Here is a 25420-nt window from a genome sequence, read left to right as displayed (position 1 = left end):
GCTCGATTTGTGGCCTTTCCTTTAAAACGTTACATCATCTGTGTCGCTTCCACAGGAGCATGGCTGCCTTCGCAGGGATGTGTGATGGAGGCTCAACAGAAGACGGGTGTCTAGCAGCGTCTCGAGATGACACTACATTAAACGCACTTAACACTGTAAGTAGCCTTGCAGCAAGCCTTAAAACTGCGAGCCGAGCGTGCATCACAGAAAATGAACCGAGTTAACGATGAATCGCAGAGATTTGTACGGTGCTTTCAGCTGTGATTTCACTGCAGTGATTTGCAGTGATAAGTCCTTTTCAGCAAACCCGTCCTCAGGAGCCGGCAGTGCATTAGGCACAACGCGAGGTTTGTCCGTCGGATTGATAATGAATACTGGAGGAATTGAGAGCAAGAAAGAGATTATAATCACCATAAACAGGGCATCTATATTCCAAATCTATAAACTGGAAAATTAACATGGCGGGCAGGTCACTGTCTCTTGACCTTACTCTCCATTTGCAATTCCAATGAGTGATCCTTGTTTATTCTCAGAGGAAGAGCTCCAGCGCTGTCTGCTTCGCCCAGCCGAATGTGACACAAAGCTTAAAAGAAGCACGGCGATTGATTTTGTCACTGTTATTGTTGTTATATCTAAGCTGGGGTCTTGGGTCTTTAGGGTGTGACATCCCTCTCATTTATAGTAACAGCTTCAGTCACACCTGGATGTAAAATCTTTTCGCGTTGCTTTCTGAGCTCATTAAAAGGTGTGAATACTACTCAGGCCTCTTAGTGAGACTGGAAAGAAAGTTTGCACCCTTATAAATGTTTTTTTTTAAAGCTACGTTTGTTTGCTTTCTCATTTATTTGTTGTTGTTGTTTTTTCTTCCCCTCTAGCTTCACGAGAGCAGCTACGACGCCGGCAAGGCTCTGCAGCGTCTGGTGAAAAAGCCGGTGCCCAAACTGATAGAGAAGTGCTGGTCTGAGGATGAAGTGGTAAGAGAGCCATTCTTTTACGTTGTCACGCATTAGCAAACGCGTGCTGATCTAAAAATAACACGGGCTGCATAAATATTAGCTGGTTTCCACGGCGAGCTGCTGCTTTTGTCATTTCATTTCACTCTGTGCGCCTCTTGTTCGTCTGCCGTTTGACTTTAGAGGGAGCTGTTGAGACTCTTGGCCCGGCCTCACAAAACATCAGTAAAAACACTTGTCAGTTTCCAGCTCCTCCAAGGCTCAAGAGCAGCTGCATCCTGTTTATCACCCACAGAATAAATCTTTAGCATAGAAGCCTGGAAAAGGGGGGGAAGAGGGGGAAAAAAGGGGGGGGGGGGGCTGGTAACGTTTGCCTCCATTTCAATTTAGATGTGAATTTCAGCACAGCTGTTGAAGGGCTGCGATCAGAAAATGGCAGCCCTTCTCCCTGATCAAACACTGCATCATGAGTGGGAAGGAGGGGAATGAAAGCGCCAAATTAGACCGTGTCAGAGCGACTGAGCGCTCCGGCTTTGGCCTTGATGCGTTATGACACACTGCGCTGCATGTTTGTATACTCAGGCTCTTTTAAAGATAACACTGCTGAAGGATCTGACTGTAGATCTTAGAAACAAACACCCGCCTCTCTCGCTGAATGGCTGCTGTTAGTCGTTCCTCCTCCTCGGTGAATCAGCCTTTCCTCTCGGTGATATTGTTTTCGTAATCCTGACGCTTGGCAGACTTTTCCAGCTCGTATCCAGTGGAAATGAATGGGCGTCGTTCGTCTTGTAATCAAACACGACGGACGCGTTTAAATGAAACCCACGGCAGGGCCGCGGCGGATCACGACAAATTAAGCGAGCCCTCCTTTTTTGTGGACTACTTATTTGTGCGTTCGTATTTACACTTGCCGATGGCAGGCACAGCTGTGCAAAGGTAATCGGAGCGAGGGACGGGGCGCGGCGATGGGAGGCTTTATTGCCACACTCGACCACGGCGGGGTCGACCACAGACCACTTGTCAAAGAAACGCTGTCTCGGCAGCAGGAGACTCAGACACTAAAACAAGCACACAGCAAATCATTTGGGCAATTTGAACAGACCAAATATTCCATTACAGTCACGTCCATTATTTTATACATATATATGTGTCTGATCGTGTTATTTTGCTGCTCCACTGGGAGACGATGTGCTGAAACCGTCACCCCGCTGCTCTCTGTGTCCTGCTCCATTCACTCATTCATTTATACGGATTCATCTCACCGCGCTGACGGCGTTATGTAACAAGAGCCGAGGAGCTGTTGGGGAGTCCGGTACGCAGCGTCTGCCATGTTCTGTCCCGAGAGCGTTTTGTGTCTGCAGTCAGCAGGATTTCACCTGCAACGCAGCGTCTGCCGCCCGGGGGGGAAGCAGCATCTTGACTCTCGGCCAAGGACACTGCTTCTACTGATCTGATCACCACTTGTGCCTTTTCAGCCCTGCAGCCTTGAGGGACAGGTGTAAATGCAGCTCCAACCTTGACGCACTCGCAGAAACCAGCCCTGCTGCTCTTCATTTATTCATCATCACCCCCGTCGCTCTTCTGCCTCCTCCCTCTTGTATCTCGTCGCCTCCAGGACTGGCTTCATTATCCCTGCCTGTTCTTTTCTCACCCCAGCCATTCTCTTAGAGATGAGAATAAAAGTGACAGCAGGGACCGCTGAAATGACAGAATCAGCCTGTCTGCGGGGTCACTCGCCACCTTCCCTTCCTCCCTCTTTGACTCACATCTCCTGTCCTCCGTGCGATTACAGCTGCAGCAGCATATACTCCTGGACCTCGTCTCAACCTTCTAAACTTTGAGTGAAATGCAAATAATCTCCCCCCACACGCACACACACATTCAAACGACAGGACGGCTGCCACAGTCATATGTTTGGCGTTTCATTACAGCTCTGGTCGAAGCGACAACATCTCAAAGCAGAGTGTCGTTTGATTTTTATTGTCCTCTCGCAGGAACAGAAAATTATTTCACTCCAGAAAGATTTGTGACAGTCAATCCCCGAACAATCCTTCACCGTGACATTATTAGTGCAACTGTCAGACACTGGAAATCCATCACCTCGACGCCAGCGCCAACCGAAACCCTTTGACGTGTGACTAAGGCGATGACTGCAGATTACGCCCGAGAAAAATCTCGCGTGTTTATAAAATAAAATGTGAAACTGTAAATAATTGATCAGAAACATCTACTGTGCGGTCTGAGCTCGTTGGAGCTGTTTCTCAGTGGGTGGTTGGGGGGCGCGTGTGGTTGATTTAACCATCAGAAAAGGTAGAAAATGGCGAGTTGAACCGTCGCACACAGTCGGATATCAAAGAATACTTTAATTAATTTTCAAACTTAGACTCAGTTGCACAAAAAATAATCAAAAGCTTGTCAAATGATGATTTCATGCAAAATAGTGATGATGTCACAACAATGAGCGCTTCCTCTATTTAAATGACACAAATAAATTCTTTGGACTGAGCTTTGAAGTTGACTCGTACCTAAGTGTTTTCAGGCTTTACTGGAGACTTCCTGCAGCTTTAATTAGTTGTTACTAATTTAGTAATAATAATTAATCATAAAAATAAAATATGTTCTGATTATTATCATTTTATTTGATTGAAAGAGGTAACATTGAGCTGATTTTAGTTAAAGTTATTAATTTAGATCCACTGTGTGTCAGTAGAATTCAAAGGAAATCCAGTTGTTTTATCAGTAAATTGATACCTCTGCACCTTCTGGCCCTTCAGACTTTGCTGAAGGTCATCATAATGAAATGTGGCTTCACCCGAGGCTGCTGTCATTCCTTCTAGTAAATAAGCGGTGCTAATAATGCGCCGGCCAACAGGAGGTGCCCTATAAACAATCAGAAGCAGCAGCCGTGCCGTGTGTGTCGCCACGTCACAGATAGCGAGGCTGATCTACGACTGCTGCAGGGCGGGAGGTCTATTCCTCAGCCAGCTGCACTCTGTTGCGGCTTATCTCCGGCTGTTTCTTGGGCTGATGGATGACTGGAGCAGGGCCTCCGACAGCAACGAGGTGGGGGGGAACGAGGGAGAAGAGCAGAGTAGCGGCCCCCCAGTGGTAGAATACAAACCTGCAGAGCCGAGCTGACACCCAGCAGACGAATAAAATGCAACACACCTCCCGTTTCCCGTGCCGCAGGCTATGTTTAATGTCAACAGCAAAATTTATTCCCTTTATTGTGCCAGCAGTGTGTTTCTTTTATTTAGGAGAAGGTTGTTGTTTGATGACTAAGTAGCAGGCAGGATGGGTGTGTGCTGGAATTTCCTGCCACCTTTTGTGTCACTGCAAGCAAAAGAAAGCAGTGGATGTTGCTTTGCTTTGCAGAGGATCAGGATACTTTCACATTTGTTGTTTAAAAATAATAATAAATTGAGGGCGGGGTGACTTTTTGGTCTTTTACAGAAAAGTTAAGGCTTATAAAATATACTTTACGGTTGTAATTGCGGGACAACAGTGCAAATTTTAGCATATCTACATAGATTGTGCTTTCTGTGAGGTGTCTGTACAAAGAGGATGTGGGTAGTCTCTTGTCTGTCAGTGCGGTTCCCCCTGTTCAAGACTGTTGTGATTTCCTTTCTGCTCACCAGGCCCAATGTAACGGGCTGATGTTTCATAACAGACACGTGTGTGTGTGTGTGTGTGTGTGTGTTTTTCTTTGCATTTTGTTTTTGGCTAGCTGACTGATTGCCCTCAGCCCTCTGGGTTTATTCGCAGCGGGCTCGGAAAGGTCAGCTTTTAACAACAAGTCAAGTATAATGACTCCATATTGAGTGGAAGTAGCTTTGTTTGCTGCTGTGCTGGTCTTGCGTCAGTGTTTTTATGGAATGACATTTAGCGGGAATTATGTCCTCTGTGTGTGTGTGTGTCTGAGTCTGAGCCTGTCTTTGTGATATTATCTTTGCGCCCATGTTTGCATTTATCTTAACCAGTTTTACTGCTTCGAACAATCGTCTCTCAAGCAGGAAGTGCCTGCACGCAACAATGGGCTATTTAATGCCTTTTTTCCTTTCTTTTCTCCCCCTTTTTTTCTTATTTTACGTCTCCTCTCTGGGCTTACAATAGTGCACTGTTGGACTCGGGGCGGAAACTCGGGGCGGGTAAAAAGCGCCAGCGCTCTGGAACACGCTCAGAGAGAGACGCCTGTTGTTTCTGCACAGCGGATGGCTATTTGGTAGCGCTTCCACCACCCAGCTGCCCCCCTCTCCCCTTCTTGCTCACTCACCCCCTCTCTCTCTCCCCCCCACCCTTGCTCAGCTTGCTCTGCCTCTCCAAGCCCCTCCTCTGCCGCTGTGTTGCCTAGCAACCGAGGGCTGGAGCAATCGGAGCAGGGGCAGAGCGATTCGGGGAGCAGATTGGCAGATGATTTATTAGCTGGGCTGGAGAGCAGTGAGCCCAGGCAGCTGAAATGGAGCCTTAAACTGGAGCCGACATGTAGAGAAGGGAGGAGGGAGCCAGCGAGAGAAAGAAAACGAGAGGGAGGGCGAGCACGCACGCAGCTCCTCTGTGGAGATGAACGGGCGCACTGAGTAAATAGTACAGTTGGGGGGGAAGAACATAATTAAGGTGACATAATTAGGACAGATGCAGGCTGCACGGGCAGGTCTAATTGATTTTTGACGTAGAAGCTCTGCAGGCTCAGGTAAAGCTGAGACATGGAAATTTATCCTCAGCACCACCTCACCCCTCATCCACCTTATCATCTGGTCTACCTCAGGTTCAGGTTTATTAAATATTTGTGAATCCTCGGGTAGTTTTCCTCTTGTTTTTTCCCCGCAAACATTTGCGAAACTAACACTTCAGCTGGTTATTTACTCGGTTTTGTCAGCGCCTGTCAAACAAACCCTGGAATAGGCCTTCCACCGGTGCTCTGTTGCTCTCTAGACTGCTTTTGAGTGACGGTGTAAATAGTAATCTCCCCCTTTAGCCCCCTTGAGTGGTCGGAAATTTTTATTTTTTTTTCCGTTGCATGTGGCGCTTGTGTTAGAGACGGCTCCATCTACTGGCTAATCAGCCGCTACACCTTCAAGCTGATGAATGCAAATTAGCTGCTGTCTCATGACACTTACAGGACAGGCCGTTTTGTTAAGCTGTCAGCTGAGCGCGTTTAGCTTTTTGATCAGGCCCTCTTGCGTTTGCTTGTTTAGTCTGGTTTAATTTCGACCTGCGCCTTTTTTCTTTACGTTTTTGTCCGCACGATAACAAAGCAGAGCTGGAAAATTTGAGAATATCAAGTTTGCTTGTGTTAACGACGTAAGTATAGTAATTCACAAAGCTCTCGCTCGCCTGTAATTTCCCCCGAAAGGCAGTTGTGCTTCGCAGCTGGCTGCGTTACTTCTGTAAATTTGGCTTTTGTTCCCCCACCAAAATGAGGTATGTAAACAATCTGCGGTTGCATAACATACTGTACATGGCATGGAAAATGAACTCCGGACAACACGGGAGAGGCTCCATATCTGGTTTTCCCTCCCACTTGTGTCCTTTCCACCGTGTCCAAGACCTTTCTCCACACAAATTGTGTCAGCCTGGCTCCCCTCTCAGGCGGGCAGCTAGTTTTGCCTCCGTGCAGGCTCACTCCATGCTGTAGTTTCCTCACAAGGAAATAGAAACCTGTGTAGTTTCAGTCGCATTGGCTTAGGTTTTTCTGTGTGTGTGTGTGTGTGTGTGTGTGAGGGGTGGGTAGAGAAGTAAAGCTTGCCCATTCAGTGCTAGAGGCTGAAATGAAAGCTGTGCCTAACACTAACATGAAGCACAGGACTCCACTTCGGGTTTTCCATCCTGCTGCAAACCAGAGGCTCTCTTGCAGAAAGATCACATGTAAAGCCTTCCCCTTTGTAGTGGAAGAGCAGAGAGTGACAAGCTATTTCTTTCTTGTTAAAAAAAAAAACATAAGAAGAACGACGTCCTGTCGCAGACATTGTGGATTTACCCCCCCTTTAATTTTCCCTTTACCTGTGGGTGGACGTAGAGATTTGTGCTGTGCTCCCCGAGGACTTTTCTCTGCTTTTCTTTTTTTTTTTTTTTTTTTTTGCTGGAGTTACTTGGTGGAAACGGTTGGCTGAGATCACTGTGGAACGGGGCTCGCCTCTGGAGCAAGAAAGTAAATCTGTTGGTTGTCTGCTTCGCTGGTTATGAATGTTTTTCAGCCGTCGCTTTTTATGGCTCGCAGTCTGTGGCTCTTAAAGGAGAAGAAATATATGTAGGTTGCTCTGATTTTTGGGGGCTTTCCGACATTGTTGTTTTTTTTTTGTTTTTTCGTGCTCACATTGAGGTAAGGGCTCTCGTTGACGTTCAGTTTATTTTTAATGTCAGATTAAATCCAGTGTCACAAAGTAGCCTTCTCTGTCATCGTGTAGTTCCCCTTACTTAGAAATAATTATTTTTTTGGACATTTAAATTTTTCTGGGGTTTGTTAGATTGCCAAAATATAACGACAGAATTAGAAACGGAGTGCCACGCACGGAGAGGCATCTTCAAGTTTAGCTTTCGACTTTGAACTTTCACTTGGGAGATTAACAACACGTTCGGCATGCGTGCCGTTGTGTTTGTTTTCACATTAGATCGTGTTTGTCTAACTGTACGTTCTGCGCTCGTGAAACGACGAGCTTAATCTCAGCGTCTCTCCCTGCCTTGCCTGTCATTTCCTCTCTGGTTTTGCCCTGACATGGCTGTGTTTGCTCCGGAGTTTAAACGGCTGTAGAGGTTTATAAAAAAAACGCAGCGAACCTCAGACGACCGCAGCGTAGCGAAATGAAATGAAAACAACGTTCTTTGTCGTGGTGTTAAGCAGAAAACTTTATTCTGTGGTACTTTAGCTGACTTAACATATACTCACTGCTCTTTTTTTTTTTCTTTCCCTCTCTCCCCCCCCCCCCCCCCCCCCCCCCCCCCCTTCTTTCTCTCGTTCTCTCTCTCTTCCTCTGTGCAAAAAAATTGCAGAAGCGCTTCATTAAAGGGTTGAGACAGTTCGGCAAAAACTTCTTCAGGATCCGGAAAGAGCTGCTGCCCAACAAAGAGACGGTAAGCTCGTTTATTTCTCTCTGTGCCACCGATACAAAAACAGAGAAACTGAAGCATTTGCAGTTTCCTTGTAAGTTCCAGAAAGCAAGTTTTAGTTTAATGCTTTGAGGCCTTATTGTTAAGAAGTGCTGCTTGCCAACAACTCTAGCGCAGTATTATCACATCAGGCTCAGTGGAAAATAATAATATTAATATTAAAAATACTTGTTTGTGCAAACCGGAGCTTAAATGTACTTCCCAGGCGAGTTACACGCTCAACATTAATTAGCACCCTGTGTTAGCAAGTAGTAAACAAGTAGTGCAGATGTGATTTGAACCACTGTGTTTACAGCATATGTCAGCTCTGTGGAGCAGCCTGCTTTATCTCATGTTTGTGCTACAGTGCTTTATTATTAGCACTTGGGATTTTTCCTTTCTTTCTCTTGGTCTTTCAGCCATTTTCAGAGCAAACTAAAGGGCAATGCGATGTCTTCCACTAGGATTACAAAGCAATAAACGTGACTGTTTGAACATCAACAAAGTTACATTTGTGTCTGGCCTGGTAGAGAGAATCAAAGGACATAACTTTGATTACTGTCATTTAATCAAACCTAAGCCAGTATATTTTTTTAATCTTATAAATTCAGAGAATTGTTTCCTTCTTAGCTGATTTGAGAGGAAAATGTTTGTACACTCCAAACTTTTGCAACTGGAGATTATTGTGCCTGCGGTTAAGGTAGCTTCCTGTTGGTGGTATCGTATGCCTCCTTTAAACAAAAGCTTTGTCACTGACTGCCAAAGTTGTTTTGTACCTCTCGCACTTTGTAAATGTGCTATTTCTGTACATAAGCAGAGGGAATTTCCTCCTGTCAGCGGCTCCCTGCTCTTCGTGCGGGTGTGTGTTGTAATCGTTATTGAACGTCTGTGTGACCCCGCCACAGTACAAACAGGTCAGATTCAGGCCTGGCAATGATTAACAGCAGCTCACCTCGTTCAGTGTGAACTTTGCGTTGGAAACAAAACACAGAAGCCACACTGTTTTTGTGCTTAGATATAAAACCTCTTAAAGGGCTCGACCTGCATTTTTTATTTTGCCTGTAATTGGCTGCAGAGCGAACAGGTTCACGTTGCTTCAAAGCCTTTAGACTCGGCTGTTAAATAATTCTTAGATATACATTTTGATTCATGAAACAGTGCAGACTTTGCTGTTTCTGCGAGGCTGCTCCTGCTGGAAGTGTGCCGATATAGTGCTGACACAGACATCAAAGGAAAATCAAAGGTGTCTGTCATACTTTTCATCTGCTTCATTTCCTCGCCTGCTCCGAGGTTGAGGGTACGTCAGCCCTCCTTTTCTAAAACCCGCAACATATCCTGTAATATTTTTACACCCCAACTCTTTAGTGTCGTCTCCTTTTGTGCTACTTTTTTTTTTTCATTCTTTATTCCTCAAAACCAATTTGAGCCTCTTGAATAAGAGATTAAAGTGTATGAATACTGTTTCCTCGCAGAGGGTTTCTTCAATTATTTTTACTGGTTTTGAAATATATGACTAGTCCAGTTGATTGGCTATAAAGAAGGTATTAATGCACTTCAACCTGGAGGGGGGAGTCTACTTGGCAGGAGAGGTAATAGACCTCCTCCAGGATATGGGCCTGCCACCACCACAGAGCAGAGAAAGATTAATTTTTCCCCCTGCAAATGGAAAATAAACTGGCCTTTAAATATGAAAAGATGACTGGGAGAGCGCAGAGAGGGTCGTAGCGACCTATGAAAAAAGGGAGTAAAATGGGCATTGGCTCAAAAGAGCCAGTAAAGTCTGTGTTTTCACACAAGGAGAAAAAAAACAAGTCTTTGCTTATGACTGAGCTTGTTTTTGTGCTGCTTGGCTGATCGGAGCAAGTGCCAGCTAATACCCGGAGGAAAGTGCCCATTTATTTTCTCCCTCCTCATTCCCAAATCCCAGATCTCCAGAACACGAGGACAACAATATCTCTAGATATTTTAGGTGTGGGAAATAACAGCGATTTTCCCCATTATCTCCAGTCTCTCTGTCTCTCTCACACACACACACACACACTATTCCAGTTGCATGGAAGAAGATGTACGAGTCCTGAGCAGCACAAAGCCCAGAGGTCCGGTACCGCGCGCCCGGCCCTCACTGCTCCTCCCGCTAGCTCCTATTAGCTGCGCTGCCCCTGAAGCGTCAGCACGGCTCGAACAGCCAGTGCCAAGGGTAAGCACCCAGCGCTGTGTAAACACACCAGGCCCGACTAGCACTCAGGAATGCCTTATATAAAGTCACATAAAGGCCCACAGGGGGAAGTGGGTGGGTGTGTCGCCTGACCGTCTGCAACTGGCCACCATTTCCTTCACTCACGAGAGGACGTCATGGAACACGATCCGCTGCCTTCAGTGTTTAAACAACCGAATATGCTGAAATGGTAGATCACAGATAACTACGCGCCTGATATTTTCACTCAACAGACGGTTTTTGCCAAACTGATTTAAATCGGCGAGCGCTTAGTTTGCCGTGCAGCTCGACAGAGAAATCGACAGCTGAAATTTAGATCAAATTAGAGAGTTTTGGCCCGTTTCCCTGCAGGACCGAGCCCAGACGACGTCACTGGTGGAAAAGGGTACAGCACGAGCAGCAGCAGATTGCAAACCTGGGCTTTTACTCCTTTAAAGACAGACTGTTTTCAGTGTGCAGACGCCAGTGTTACTCAGCAAAGTAAAATATGCATGACAGCGTAAAAAACACTGATGTAAAAGCAACTCATGCCTGAAATTATATTCAGTACAGGTTGTCTCTTTGTGTCCTGTGAGAGATTGCATGAAAACACTGGTAATTTACTTACTTCATGCACACATAAGTGTATTATACTCTATATTTATAGATCAAGAAAGTGTTTCACAATACAACTCAGAGCAGCTTTAATCTAATAAAGTCAGTGAAGCAGTGTAAAACAATTTACAGGCATAGGACAAAAGCATCTGAGTGTGTGTGATAGGTTTTTTTCCCTAACAGCTTCCCTACTGGTTTCTCTTTGCTCCATGTTTAAATATTTAGCTTCATAAAGGCCTAGCATTATCACCAAGACGACTCTGTAATTGTAGTTCGGTCATATATATTAGATGGTGGTGTAGTTGTAGTAATGTTACAGCCCAGAATGTCAGCTGTAAGTAGACGTAGAGGGCAGGAAAGGTGGGGGGGGAGATAAAACGCTAAAACTGATTTGGTGAGACATTTTTATGCTGCTGGTTCCTGCTTTGTTTTTGGCACAGAGCGGGAAAAAAGCAGAAAGGTGCTTTGGCAGCGCATTAGAAAAGCTAACACAGGTGAAGCCACAGTGTGCGTTTTCTTCTTGTTAACGTCACGCATTGAACAAGCGCTCTCAGTCAGCAAACAGTTAGCATCCAACACCAACTGGTGAGTTTATCGGAGCTTTAATTTATCAGCTTCCAGTTTGTTATCATTCTAGCGTGTGCGCTAATTTTCAGGTCCACACAGAGATGCTAGATCTGAGCTATATGTCTGATTTTTAAAGGATGCGATGTGCCGAGCGCTCCTTACAGCATCTTCTTCTCTCGGAGAAAAAAGGGAGCACTCAGTCCCCGAAGGCCCTGTCATTTATGGGACGCCCAACAGGAGGACGGTGTTCCCAACACAACCTCACGCAGCAGATGTTTGCCCCGGTACAATCTGTACAAATGTCGCATTGAATTCATTGCCATGTCCTCAGCTCAGCAGCCAGAACCTCGGGGATGAGTGTGATTATAAATACTTAGGTTGAAACACTAATTAAACCAGCAGCGAACTACAGGAGCCCGGTCCAGTTGGCAGCAGCTGTCGGCGGTGTGACAGAACAGCTTCCGCGTTTGGTAAATGATATAACTTGTTTAGGCAGTGAAATCGCTGCCGGCTGATGGAAGCTCAACCAGCACGTATTGATGTTCTTTTAACAGACCACAGGCAATTTAGCGCAGCTGAGTGTAGGCAAAATCTTTTTTCAGCCTAATAGACGGAGCCCAGAGAGCCAGAGCTCCCTGTGTAATTGAGTTCTTTGGTAGGCTTCATGTTGTGAGTTTTTTAGGGGAGGGGAGACTAGCTTATCAGCAGAACACGCAGGATCGACCCTCCAGCAAAAAAGGCACTGTTGCCATCCAATCTGCTTTCACTGGCCAAATCGCTTACAGCAGGAAAAACACGAGTGCTGATTCTTCAGCATGTGCATCCCTGACCTGTGAAAGCAGAGCTTATTCAGTCATTCTCCGGCAGAAAGGCGCTGCGCAGCAGGGAACGGCTGTCTATTTAGCCGCCTTTCACATGCACCCCGCTCCACCAGCCAAGATCTTTTCACTATTCAGTCTTTCTTCGTATTTGAGGCATCGCTGTGGTGTAGGTGTGTTTTTGAATTCATCACATACTGTACACGTGCCTAGTAGCTTCAATATTTGGGCTTGTAATTTAGTTTCACACAACACAAACACAAATAAATGATGTAAGGAGGGAAAGTGTAGTTTGGTAACTCTAAGCACTAATAGATTTTATTCCACCTGACATAACGATGTTTTATTTATAATTGGAAATTTGCAACTAGACTCTGGTGTCACTGGCGGCATATAATATAAAAAGTTTGGAAGCGCACATTTCTGTCGTCTTTTCCAGCAACTTTAATAAAAATCCTGATAATTCCTAAAATAAACTTTCCCTGAAACATATTAAATGGGACGCACAAACCCACTCCTGGCCTTCTGAAGCACATACACGTTTATAAAGTTACGCCCTCCAGTTACATTCATGGTGAGGATGATGGCGAAGTCGCGCACGCTCCAGACGATTCACTGCGCAGTCTGACATGGGCGACGGAAGAGTTGGGAGTCCACAGGTCGAGCTCATGTATAATTAAGCCCTGGCTTGATTTAGCTCAGAAATACTTCCCCTTTCACCTTACTGAAGTGAAGCAGGAAGCAGTCCTCCCTGCTCTGACTGCAGGCTGTGGAGGAAGCAGGAGTAGCGCAGGTTCACGCTGCACTAATGGTTGTTTACACAACTCGCTGTCAGCCACCAGGACCTAGAAATCACACGCTCCCAGCCCTCTCTGCTCCCCGACCGCCTTAAATTTTTAGCAGAGATTTTTATTTGCTGTGAGATTTTCAGGACTGGTTTGTGGTTGGGATTCAGTGTTGATTGTCCATTGTTCTCCGCTGCTGGCTTTCTTTTTTTTTTTTTCTTCTTCTTATATTCCTCCCTCTCGACTCTTCTCGGCACTCGGCCCTCCCCCTCCTCGGCTCTCCCCTGTTCTCTCCTCCTTCCCCTGCTCTTGCCAATAACGGCCTTAACCGTTTGGCTTCATGTCAAAGCAGAGGCCTTTTGTGGCTCTGTCACAAATCTGCCAGGAAAAACAGAAACCATCTGTTCAGGCCTGGGCCTGAGAGGAGACGAGGGTGTAAATACACGAGTTTAGCCCTCGCCCTCAGCTCTACCCGTGTACATACGACCACCGAGCTCACCCTCAACCAGCGCTCCCACCCACAATTACACTGTAGCCTAAAGTGGTTAACCCTTTTCAGTCACAATCTGGCCTCAGGAGGCATTTTCCTAATTTCGTCACCTGCTAACCTCTGTTAGCAGCTGTTTGTGAGAATAGCATTACAGTAAGGTTAAAATACAAAAGTCACGCATCTCTATATGCATGCTTTATGAACTCGAACTGCAAGTATTTAATTTAAAGCAATAGCACAACAATCACTATGAACATATTTTTTTAGATAACTGCACATCTTTATGTAGATGACCATTTTAAGTGGCAGTAACTGGAACGGAAGGCCTGAGCGCCCTGATATGAGGGTAAGCCCTTCCCTTGCTGGATAATCCACTGGCCAGAAAGCTCCTGCAGATGGAAGCAGCCTAAAAGGCCTAATAATACTGAGCTTATGTTGTCACTATCTCATGTTCGGCAAAGCGGCAGCAGCACACTCTGTGCCGCTCTGCAGCGATTTAGTGGACTAGAGAGAAAATTATGCTGCAGAAGCCTTGGGACGATGTAAATTTGTCTTTCAGCTGTTTTAGATGCAGGTTTGTTTAGTTGTTTCTTTTATGGACGTGTTAATTTTATGAAGGGAGGGGAAAAAGACATGGCATCAGTAGGTAAAACACAAACCTGCTTCCACAACGGCCAAACGGGGAGAATAAACTGCGAGGTAACTGGAGTTAAATTGTTGCTGCGGGCATGTGGCAGCATGATAAAGTGGCTCTGATGCAGAAAAGTGTTCAGTCGGTGTGAGAGGCGGGACTTGCACAACTTCAGAGGACCCAAATCTGTCAGTCTCACTGTGACACAAATGCATTGCACAAAACTTCTCTCACGTGCAGCATGTTCACATCGGGCTGTTTCTCTGCACAACACGTTCACTGTGCTCACAGTCCTTCCTTTATCAGTGCGACTGCACTCCACAGTTATTACAGTTTTATGATTTGCATGATTTAGATTTTTTATTTTGTTGTGATTTTTTTTGCGTTGGATTCAGTCTTGTTTCAGTTAGTTTTCAGTGCAGGTTTGCTCATTTCAGTTTGAAGCGAGATTTAGGAATGTCACCACAGATATAATTTAAAAAAACAGGAGATTTTGAAAGCAGTTGACATGTATATCAAAGCCTCATAAGGCAAGTTTTGGCAAAAAAATTTTTACCGAACACTAAAATTAAGGATATTTTCTCTATATTTTTATTTTAGTTTGAATTAGGTTCACAAACATCTATTTTTTAAATTAATTTTAGTTACCTGCAACCTAGTTTTAGTTAACCATGCTCAACTTGCTGCATTGAAATTTAAAATCTGTGTATATTACAGATATTATTATACTTGCAGACATTTCCACTGCATCATATTTGAATTTGCTGAGCTGTGCTTCTTGTTTTCCTCTTTTTTATTTACATCTGGCTGCACCAGCTCATCACCACACCTGTTAATTCCCATTCAAAAGCCCAAGTTAATGTTTTCATTAGCCGCTGCCTAATGTAATGGTACTTGACACAGCGTAAGTGATGGAGAGGCAGGGTGACCTTTCCTTGTGTCTGCCAAGCTGTTGCTGAGGCCGTGTACTTGTCAACCCGCAGCGAGGAGGCAGAGAGGCACTGCTGAGAACAGTCATTAAGCACAGAGCAAAGCCAGCGCTCGGCACCACTCGACACTTTTGATCTGCACATTTCAATTAGATTTCACATCAGGATGCCCGCCTTCTTTCAGTTAGCACCTGCGCCCTTCCCCTTCCCAACTGGCCGGCAGGTTGAAGTGGGAGGCGCACAAGAAAGGCCACAAAGTTCTGTCGCCGACTGAAACGGCAGCAGCATAATGTAGCTTTTAGGTGATAATATAATCAGTATCCATGTGCTTTTTTTATCTTAAAGCCCAATGCGTGTGGAATCCATCCACCGATCCAGATAAACTCCTGCCGAAGCCTCCACCAGCTCGTGGGGTTTTCCGCTGTAGCAGTGGTTTTCCTGGTGTAGTGCCTTAATTTACCCTGAAATGTGAGGAGGTTTCATTGAGCTCAGACACCCTCAGTAAATGTTTCCAGCACTGCTTTGCCTGATAAGGTGGAGTCCTGCAGGCTCTGGTAGATATGAATTTCCCCTAAGAGTTACATTGTATGTGTACGTGTGCTACAGTTCACTGGCTTTATTTTCTGCTTTTGTTAAAGGGGGGGGGGGGGGGGGGGGGGGCTTTTCTTAGCCATTTCGTCAAATCACTTCCTCCTTTTTCATGTTTCGCTACATTTTGATAGACGATATCAGGCTGTTGCTGAAAAGCTGTTAATGCATTTCAGAGAGCAACGGACTGACTAATTAATGTCAAGTTTCTCGGCTGAAGCAGAGAAGGAAAACAATCAATAGCCATTAAACCCTGGGAGCTTTGTTGAACAGCGGTTTAACAGACCTCAGACAGTGGCTGGGTGCCCTCGGGGCTTTTGAGATTACAGGTGACTTACTGCTCACCCTGCGAACACACACTGCACCTTTTGTAAATTTGTTATAGAGTCAGTGGAAGATGACTAACAAGTGAGAGTTCACAGCGAGGCAGAAAAGGCGAAGCCTTACAGGAAACTACATAATTGCCACCGACTCCTGTTGCCAATTTTTAGGGCTTGTGTTTCACGAGTGTGGCAGGAAAGCTGCAGTTAATATGCACAGGCTGCCTCAGCAAAGTGCTTTCTGATCCATGATTGCATGTGTTAATGTTTCAGTTGGGTATTGATTTCCTGACGGCCTTTTGTACGCTGGATTTATCCGCCCCGCTCGCTGGCAAGCGCACCCCTCCGAATGTTTGATTAAAGTTCAATTGACTCTTCCAGTGAAGGGGCGAGGAGCCATTTCACTCCCTATTTGTAGCGCCAAAGCTCTGCCTGACATGTTCTTTTGTTCCCATTCAACCTCCTGCCACCCAGGCAGCCACCATTGCACTGATCCTAATATCCCTGCATTCAGTGAGTCTCCTGGCCTAATCCTGGGACAGACAGGGCCGCAGCACAAACATGCCCAGCCAGCTACAAATCCTGGCATGGACTGACCCGCTCCATGGCCTTTCACTGTGAAACGCAGCACCCACTGCTAATGTGTATCCTCCACAGATTTCATTCCACCTAACTGCAGATATTTCACCTCTTTGCAATCAAAAGTGAATCCTCCCCCTTATCACAGACGCTCGTTTGCGTTCCTAAGATGTTGCCGCCCGTTTTAACGGCGCCTGTTTATCGTCTTCTTTCAGGGAGAGCTGATTACCTTCTACTACTACTGGAAGAAGACTCCCGAGGCGGCCAGTTGTCGAGCCCATCGCCGACACCGTCGTCAGCCCGTCTTCCGCCGCATCAAGACACGGACCGCCTCAACTCCCGTCAACACTCCTTCACGCCCGCCGTCGAGCGAGTTCTGTACGTAGCTTTGAGCTCGTGGTGGCAGCTGGGAGGAGAGGGGACGGCCCGGCCTGACACATACTCGTTGGTTGGTAAAGAGATGTATGTGACGTATCTTTCTCCTTCCTTCTTCTCTCTAGTGGACCTCAGCTCAGCCAGTGAAGATGACTTTGACAGCGAAGACAGCGAACAGGAGCTAAAAGGCTACGCCTGCCGCCACTGCTTCACGACCAGTAAGATGCCACATCTCTTTTTCGTGTGCACGCCCGTCATACGGACTTGCTTGGCTATTCCTGTCCTGTCTTGGGATCAGTGTGAGCCCACCCAACACAGCACTGTGTGACAGATGGGCATCAGAGTATGTCAGGACTAATTTGATCAAATCAGACATGAACCCACAGCTCGTTCACTCTCTCCACCTCATTATCCTTCCCCCTCTTTGCACACAGCTGGCTCCCATCTGAACACGCTGACGTTTCTGCCATCCAAGCAAGGGTGGCTAATAACTTGGCTTTATAGTGTTAACCCATCAAGCTCTTATTAGTAGATTACTGGGAGTTTAAATGGGGTATAAAACAGGGGACAGATTAGACATTGATTTAGCGCCTGTAGTACGAACATTTTTCTTCTGTTAAATATTGAAAGGAGAAATTATTTTAAGGCGGTGCCTGTATTCCTCAGTATTACTGCAGGTCGTCAGATGATTTCTGTGTGATGTTTGTGCCTCTCTGCTTGTGTGACGGTGTTATTTCACAACTGTAAATGGCTTTCCTCAGCCTCCAAGGACTGGCACCACGGGGGCCGCGAGAACATCTTGCTGTGCACCGACTGCCGCATTCACTTCAAGAAGTACGGTGAGCTGCCCCCCATCGAGAAGCCCGTGGACCCTCCGCCATTTATGTTCAAACCTGTCAAAGAGGAAGAGGATGGACTCAGCGGGAAGCATAGCATGAGGACCCGACGGAACCGAGGCTCGGTGCGCCAGCTATCCTTCTATTTTCACTTTTAGGAACCATACCCTGAGTTATCCCTGGAGCAATCCAGACCCAGATTACAAAGAAATACGATCATAATCTCAAACCAAATGTTTATTTTATTCTAAATTTTCCTTCGTTCAAACTACAGATGTCGACGCTACGTAGTGGTCGTAAGAAGCAGACAGCCAGTCCCGATGGCCGAGCCTCACCCACCAACGAGGATTTGCGCTCTAGCGGACGTACTTCACCCAGCGCAGCCAGCACTGACAGCACCGACAGCAAGACGGACTCCATGAAGAAGCCGAGCAAAGTAAGTGCAGCAGAGAGTCGTCGGCACCTCGTTTTTCACTGCACGCACCTCTAATCTATACTTTCTGTGTCTCTGCTGCTTTTGCTCCACAGAAGATTAAAGAGGAAGCTCCTTCACCTATGAAGAGTGCCAAACGGCAACGGGAGAAAGGAGCTTCAGACACAGAGGAGCCCGAGAGGGCCAACGCCAAAAAGTCCAAGACACAAGTGAGCCTGCAATCATTGCTTGTGTCATCTCTGTGTGTTACGGGGAGGTTGTGTAGTCGGTGTGCTGATGCGCTTCCTTTCTTCTCTGTCCCCACAGGAGCTGAGTCGGCCAGACTCGCCTTCAGAATGCGAGGGAGAAGGAGAGGGAGAGGGCGAGAGCTCTGATGGGCGGAGCATCAACGAGGAGCTCAGTAGTGATCCTAAAGACATTGATCAGGACAACCGGAGCTCCTCGCCGAGCATCCCCAGCCCCCGTGACAATGAGAGCGACTCGGACTCCTCTGCCCAACAGCAGCAGCTCCTGCAGAGCCAGCACCCTCCAGTCATCCAGTGTCAACCGGGCACCTCAGCCGCCTCTTCGGCGCCCCCTCCACCCACAACCTCAGCCCCCTCACTGCCTCCGCAGGTTTCCCCTGCCGCAGCCTCCAGCTCTCTACCTCCCCAGCCTCTGCCCCAGGCAAGCCCAATGTCTCTAATCCAGTCAGGAGCATCCCTGCACCCTCAAAGGCTTCCCTCTCCACACTCACCTATGACTCAGGCTCCGCCTCCTGGCCCCCCAGTTCCACCTCAGTCATTACCCAGCCCGCATCACGGACCCATGCCTCCCATGCCTCACCCGTTGCAGCCGGGCCCCTCACACATGGCTCACCCTCACTCCATCACCCCTCAGGGATTCCCTGTGGGTCCGTCTCAGGTCCCGCCCCCGCCGGTCTCTGGCCAATCACAACAGAGGGCCCACACGCCTCCTTCTCAGTCCCAGTCATCTTCTCAGAGCGGCGCCCAGCCTCCCAGAGAGCAGCCCTTGCCCCCCGCACCAATATCTATGCCTCACATCAAGCCCCCGCCAACTACACCCATCCCTCAGATACCCAACCCACAGTCTCACAAACACCCGCCCCACGTATCGGCACCTCCATTCCCTCAGATGCCTTCAAACCTGCCTCCGCCTCCTGCCCTCAAGCCTCTCAGCTCTTTATCCAACCATCATCCTCCATCAGCACATCCGCCTCCCCTCCAGCTCATGCCTCAAGGCCAGCAGCTTCAGCCTCCCCCAGCCCAGCCTCCAGTTCTCACCCAGTCACAGAGCCTCCCACCGTCAGCCAGCCACCAACCTCCTCCAGCTCCTCCTCTGCCACCCTCCGCAGCAGCCTCGCATCCCAGCGGGCCACCTCAGCAACCTTTCTCATCTCATCCTTTCAGTACAGTTCTACCTCCAACCGCCCCTCCCCCATCATCATCAAACTCTATGCCTGGCTTGCAGCCTCCTTCTTCTTCGGCTCCATCCTCTTCCATCTCCATGCCACTTCCTGCCTCTGTCACCTGTGCTGGCCCGGGCACAGCAGTCCCACCCATGCACATCAAAGAGGAGCCTTTGGACGAGTCGGAAGAGCCGGAGAGCCCACCACCCCCGCAGAGAAGCCCCTCCCCGGAGCCTACAGTCGTCAATACGCCCAGCCATGCCAGCCAATCAGCACGGTACGTCTGCCAACAGCCTGAGCAAACAACAGAACATCAAACATCTGTAAAAGAGAAAAACATACACCTGCACAGGTGGCTGTTTATCAGTAGTCTGCCTGTTCTCTTATCAGGGGATGCTGATTAGCTCTCCAACAAAGAGTCGCCCTCAGGTTTTAAGTCTTTAATGTAGGCAACAAATCAAATGTCCTCGCAAAACAGGCATCCAAGGCCACAATTAGCCTCGAGCTCTGAGTAGCTGATGGTTCGGAATGATCAGAGATGGAAAACAGGGAGATTAATTACAGTGAGATGGAAGTGTATGAAGCATCCGAATATGAGTACGTGTTGCTGCCTCCCGCTTAAGTGACTCTCAGACTGCCAATGAATAGCAATGAGGAGTTTATTATAGGCTCAGCGTGGCAGGAAGAGTGAATGCTGAGGGAGTTTGTTTGCTTTTAAAACATGTACTAATGCAAGCTAATACCAGCTGTGTTTTCATCATTCATCCTGCCATTCAGTACACAAAATTTAACATGGATATGATGATCGAACCTTCTTTTATCTGTTTTTTTTTTCTCCAAACGAATGTCAGTTTATGAACGACATTATTTTAGCGTTTTTATTTTTGTGTCTGTGTTTCTACAGTTTCTACAAGCACTTGGACCGGGGGTACAACTCGTGTGCTCGGACCGATTACTACTTCACACCCCTGGCTTCATCTAAACTGGCCAAGAAGAGAGAGGAAGCTCTGGAGAAAGCCAAACGGGAAGCAGAGCAGAAAGCCAGGGAGGAAAAAGAGAGAGAGAGGGAAAGGGAAAAGGAGCGAGAAAGAGAGCGGGAACGAGAGAAGGAAGCTGAGAGAGCCGCGGTGAGTGGTGTGATCGTTCTTTTACTTTTATGTTTCGCACTGGTTTTGTTTAAAAAACTAAGCGTGATGTTCCTCTCCTCACAGAAAGCCTCCAGTTCATCTCACGAAGGCCGAATGAGCGAACCTCAGATGGCCGGCCCCGCCCACATGCGTCCACCCTACGACGGTCCCCCCACTACTATTGCAGCTGTGCCTCCCTACATTGGCCCCGACACACCCGCCCTACGCACCCTCAGCGAGTATGCCCGGCCCCACGTCATGTCCCCCACCAATCGAAACCACCCGTTCTTTGTGTCACTCAACCCCGCAGACCCGCTGCTAGCTTATCACATGCCCAGCTTATACAACGCCGACCCCGCCATGCGGGAGCGTGAGCTTCGAGAGCGGGAGATGCGCGAAAGGGAGATTCGCGAGAGGGAGCTGAGGGAAAGGATGAAACCTGGTTTTGAGGTCAAGCCTCCAGAGATGGACACACTCCACCCTTCCACAAATCCCATGGAACACTTTGCTCGCCACGGGGCCATCACGTTGCCCCCCATGGCCGGCCCTCACCCTTTCGCCTCCTTTCATCCCAGCCTGAACCCATTAGAGCGTGAGCGGCTAGCCCTCGCGGGGCCTCAGCTGCGCCCAGAAATGAGCTACCCAGAGAGGCTGGCAGCAGAGAGACTCCATGCAGAGAGGATGGCAACAGTGGCCAATGACCCCATCGCTCGTCTGCAGATGTTCAATGTCACGCCGCACCACCACCAGCACTCACATATTCACTCCCATCTTCACCTCCACCAGCAAGATCCCTTACACCAAGGTAAACGAAAGCCCTGCTTAATTCATAAATGCATGACAGTGAAATTAAAAACTGAATTTAGAAGCTTTAATTACAGATGACAACTTAAGAAGGAACAGATACTTTATTTAATTAAATGTTTGAAGACCAAAAGTAGAGCCCTGAGTCACTCCACAGGTCAATTTAACCTGTTATCACTCTGAAATAAATATATATATATTGTATTTTTGGTTATGTAGTATTAATTACTACATTTTGATTAAACATAACAGATGCCAGACTGCTTTTTGAGTTCAGGAAGCATGTTGCTGTTTGAAATGTTGCCATTTATCTGCACTTATTCTGATGTTGTTTGAAAGGAAAGAGATGTTTTGACAAAGTTGTTGCAATAAAATGAACAAATGATATATTGTATTAAGTATCAAAGTGAGCATATCTGTCATGGTTTTGTATCATTTGTATATGTATATATTTATATATATAATATGTCTCATATATCTCATTAAAGACTGAACAAAGGGACTTGTGATCAGTGTCACTGTAATGTAGTTACACTGACAGACTGGATGACAGGAAGTCAATCTGAGCCAACAGATTTTTTACAATGGATAAATATAGTAACGTAGTCCCTGTGCTCTTTAAATCAACCTTGAGGAGTAACGTTACATTAAGCTGAGTATCATTAATGTCTGTAGCATGCTGTGTGATGCTTGTAATGAGTGTACCCTGAACCTAAGACTCTGACACCCAGAAGGTGGTGGTGAATGTCTTGTGTGTCCTCCAGGTTCCGGCGGCCACCCGCTGGCAGTAGATCCCCTGGCCGGACCTCACCTGGCACGCTTCCCTTACCCACCCGGCGCCATCCCCAACCCTCTCCTGGGCCAGCCGCCGCACGAACACGAGATGCTGCGACACCCAGTTTTTGGTAGGCTCTCAGCCAGTGTTGACTCTCCTTACCAGCAATAACGCATCACATCTATCAGTCTGAGCTTCTATCATCTATCAGTCTGAGCCTGATCACATTTTCTGTGTCGGGTCTTCCTCCAGGTACTCCATACCCACGGGACCTACCAGCAGGTATTCCACCAACTATGTCAGCGGCCCACCAGCTGCAGGCCATGCACGCCCAGTCGGCCGAGCTCCAGAGGCTAGCCATGGAGCAGCAGTGGCTGCACGGGCACCATCACATGCACGGAGGACCACTGCCTGGCCAGGAGGACTACTACAGGTAGTTTATCCTAATTAATGTTGTAGTCGGGTTTTCTGAGCATGCTTGATTATTTTTGTTTTTAATTTTAAAACATTGCTCTTCTGTCCTTTCAGTCGACTGAAGAAGGAGAGCGACAAGCAGCTGTAACGAGCCGAGGGAGGCGGCGACTGACAGGTGCAGGACACAGGAAGTTGTTACAGAGCAGTCTCAAAGAGGCTCTTCAGGATCCTCTGAACACTTTCAGTTTTGACGAACAGAAAAAGCCAAGTGAATCGTCTGAGATTTCTCCTGAGGTTTTTGTTTTCGTTCATGTCGAGGACCTTTTTTTCTTTTCTTTTCTTTTAATTATTATTTTCCAAGACATTGACTTTCTTTGGTATATAGCCAGTAGTGACAACATCCTCAAGACTCCTGCATGACAAGCTTCCCTGATGTTTTTTTTTTTTTGTAGGTGCTAGAACAAGACACTGTGCTTATTACAAAACAAACAAACAAACAAAAAGAAAAGAAAAAGCCGAGACCGGTCAGACCATTTATGGAAAAATAACAAGTGCTATCTTAAATTCAACATTTATTTTAATACATTGTTGGAGGTTTTTCATAATTTTAAGAAAAGCTACAGCATGGCGTTTTTGAGTCTGTAAATAGTATATATAAACATATAATTATTATTATAATTATTATTATTACTAGGTGTGGACTCCAAACCAAGTCGTTTCAACCTCCAGTTATAATTGTTTCAAAGCATTATCCCTTGTTTCAGAGGGGAGCACCATGGCATTATACGAGCAGTTTCTGAGAGTTACGGTTGCGTTGTGACGTTCCTCTGACATCACTGTGTTTAGATTTAGCCACACATGCACTATGTAAACCATCAGCCCGTCACGCCAACCACATCCATTCATCGCCTTCCACGCTCGGCCGGTCGAACTCGGCGTGCGGACTTTTAACGATGGGGGAAGCACTTGAAGAAGTGACACCGTGGTCGCTGACGCTTCTGTGGAGTGCACACTGAGGATGGAGGGAAGATATTAAAAAAAGAATTAGTTTGCACTGAAGGAGCGTCCTCGAGCTCAGCTGATTTTATCCATTTTGATTGAAATTACTATTTAAGAGCCAAATGAATCCTCTACTTTTAGGATTTCTTTTTAAAGGATATGTGGTCACCTGAAACATCGGCTGAATGAAAGAAATTTGGGGGGGAATCGCTTTGAATTTATTTTAAACAGTGTTCACTGTAACAGGAGCCTGACAGGACTGTTTTTGTTGTGTGAATGAGTGGCTGTGAGTCTGTTCTAGTTTGTCTTCTAAATGTCCCCCCCCTTTTTTTCTTTTCTTTTCTTTCCCCCGTCCCGTCATCGGTGTTTGTTGCAGGGCTCAAATCCGACTGAGCCATCCTCCACCTAGGCTGTAATAATGTTCACTGTGACACTAGAGGGGGGCCTGCCGACACTTGCCCTCCAGGAGGTGTAAGGTCGATGATGTTTGTGCGTGCCTGTGTGTGTGTGTATTTTTTTTGTACGCCTTGGTTCCTTAGGGATACACATGGCCTTCTGAGGCCTCAGAGGTGGTGTTTGTTTCTGCCACTGACTGTTACATGTAGTGTTGACCCGTCATTACCAGTGCACACGAGCCCACGTTTTCCTTTCTGTAGCCCACGACACAAATTCTGCAGTTATTCCATGCACTAAGACTGTTTGACTGTCACGGACTATTTTATTTGATTTTATAATTGTATAATTTTATTTTAACTAATCAAAGAAACTGTACTTGCATTTAAAAGCGACCATATCGTCCTATGGAGCACTATCATTTAGCACACTCGCGTCTCTGAAGCTCTGACAACAGCCTGTCCACTCTTGTCTTTCCATCGCCCACCAATTTATCCCTCGCCCCGCCATGTCTCCTCACAACCTACTCTTCTTCAGCATCCTCATCATCTCCTCCTGACGATCCCTCACCTCCTACTCCCTCTTTTTTGTGTCTCCGAAGCCTTTGATGTTAAGTGTTGTCAATGGTTTAGCTTCTTGTTTCAAAGCGGCAATAGCAGAATGTAAATTCTGACTGCTAAGATTTATATATATACTGGTATCTTGAAGCTTATTGTATATATGAGTAGTCACCATGGGATGACACAATGTAAACAAAAAAGTAGAAATAATAAGAAAAATTGTGAGTCCTGTGTTCTCTCCATTTGAGTATTTTGTAATTTTTTTGAAAAATTTGTGGAATTAAAATAAACAACTACGTTACACCACAAGACCGCCTCATCTTTTTTTCTTCTTCACGCCTTCTTTTTCCGTCTGCACGTTGTAGGTTTATTTTATTTATTTATTTATTTTTCTGGAAGCGAAGCGCTAAATCCAAGCGGGAAACAGAGTAATCCTGTTTTAAGGGTAAACTACTTGGATTATTGCTCAGAAAAAAAGCAGGAAGTGCTCTTAATTCCTCTTGTTTTTGTTTTTGTGTGTGTGTGTTATTGAAATGTAATTCTGCAGCTGAGCAGACGGGATTGTTGCCGGGTCTGTTTCTACATTTGCTCCTGAATAAAGGATTTTTTCTTCTTCTTGACAAGCTTTAAAAAAAAAAAAAAAGGATCCCTGCTTCTTACATTTCTTCACCCTTCCGTTTTCTCAGCTTCACAAATACTGAGCTTTAATAGATCACCTCAGCAGCAGGTAGTGAATCTCGGAGC

At 46.5% G+C, this 25420-nt stretch overlaps 1 protein-coding gene across 11 annotated transcripts in view; it reads left to right on the top strand.

Annotated features, from left to right (window-relative positions):
* Positions 1-24985, top strand: part of rerea (arginine-glutamic acid dipeptide (RE) repeats a) — a 130378-nt gene extending 105393 nt beyond the window's left edge. For 9 of the 11 annotated variants that reach the window (XM_085145029.1, XM_085145024.1, XM_085145031.1 and 6 more), the window contains 14 exons: positions 56-155; positions 876-974; positions 7941-8021; positions 16768-16930; positions 17053-17145; positions 17689-17888; positions 18038-18199; positions 18292-18405; positions 18503-19881; positions 20509-20731; positions 20816-21536; positions 22270-22440; positions 22563-22743; positions 22839-24985. In XM_085145029.1, coding sequence (XP_085001155.1) covers positions 56-155; positions 876-974; positions 7941-8021; positions 16768-16930; positions 17053-17145; positions 17689-17888; positions 18038-18199; positions 18292-18405; positions 18503-19881; positions 20509-20731; positions 20816-21536; positions 22270-22440; positions 22563-22743; positions 22839-22872 — 3721 coding nt within the window. In that variant the 3' untranslated portion in view covers positions 22873-24985. The remainder of the gene's footprint in view (positions 1-55; positions 156-875; positions 975-7940; positions 8022-16767; positions 16931-17052; positions 17146-17688; positions 17889-18037; positions 18200-18291; positions 18406-18502; positions 19882-20508; positions 20732-20815; positions 21537-22269; positions 22441-22562; positions 22744-22838) is intronic. The other 2 variants (XM_085145033.1, XM_085145036.1) reach the window with 1 other exon arrangement.
* Positions 24986-25420: the final 435 nt, after the last annotated feature.

Source organism: Neolamprologus multifasciatus, chromosome 20 (genome assembly GCF_963576455.1).
Source record: "Neolamprologus multifasciatus chromosome 20, fNeoMul1.2, whole genome shotgun sequence".
NCBI lineage: Eukaryota > Metazoa > Chordata > Actinopteri > Cichliformes > Cichlidae > Neolamprologus > Neolamprologus multifasciatus.
The sequence above is the reverse complement of the archived record's forward strand: the minus strand, read 5'-3'. Positions and strand labels throughout refer to the sequence as shown.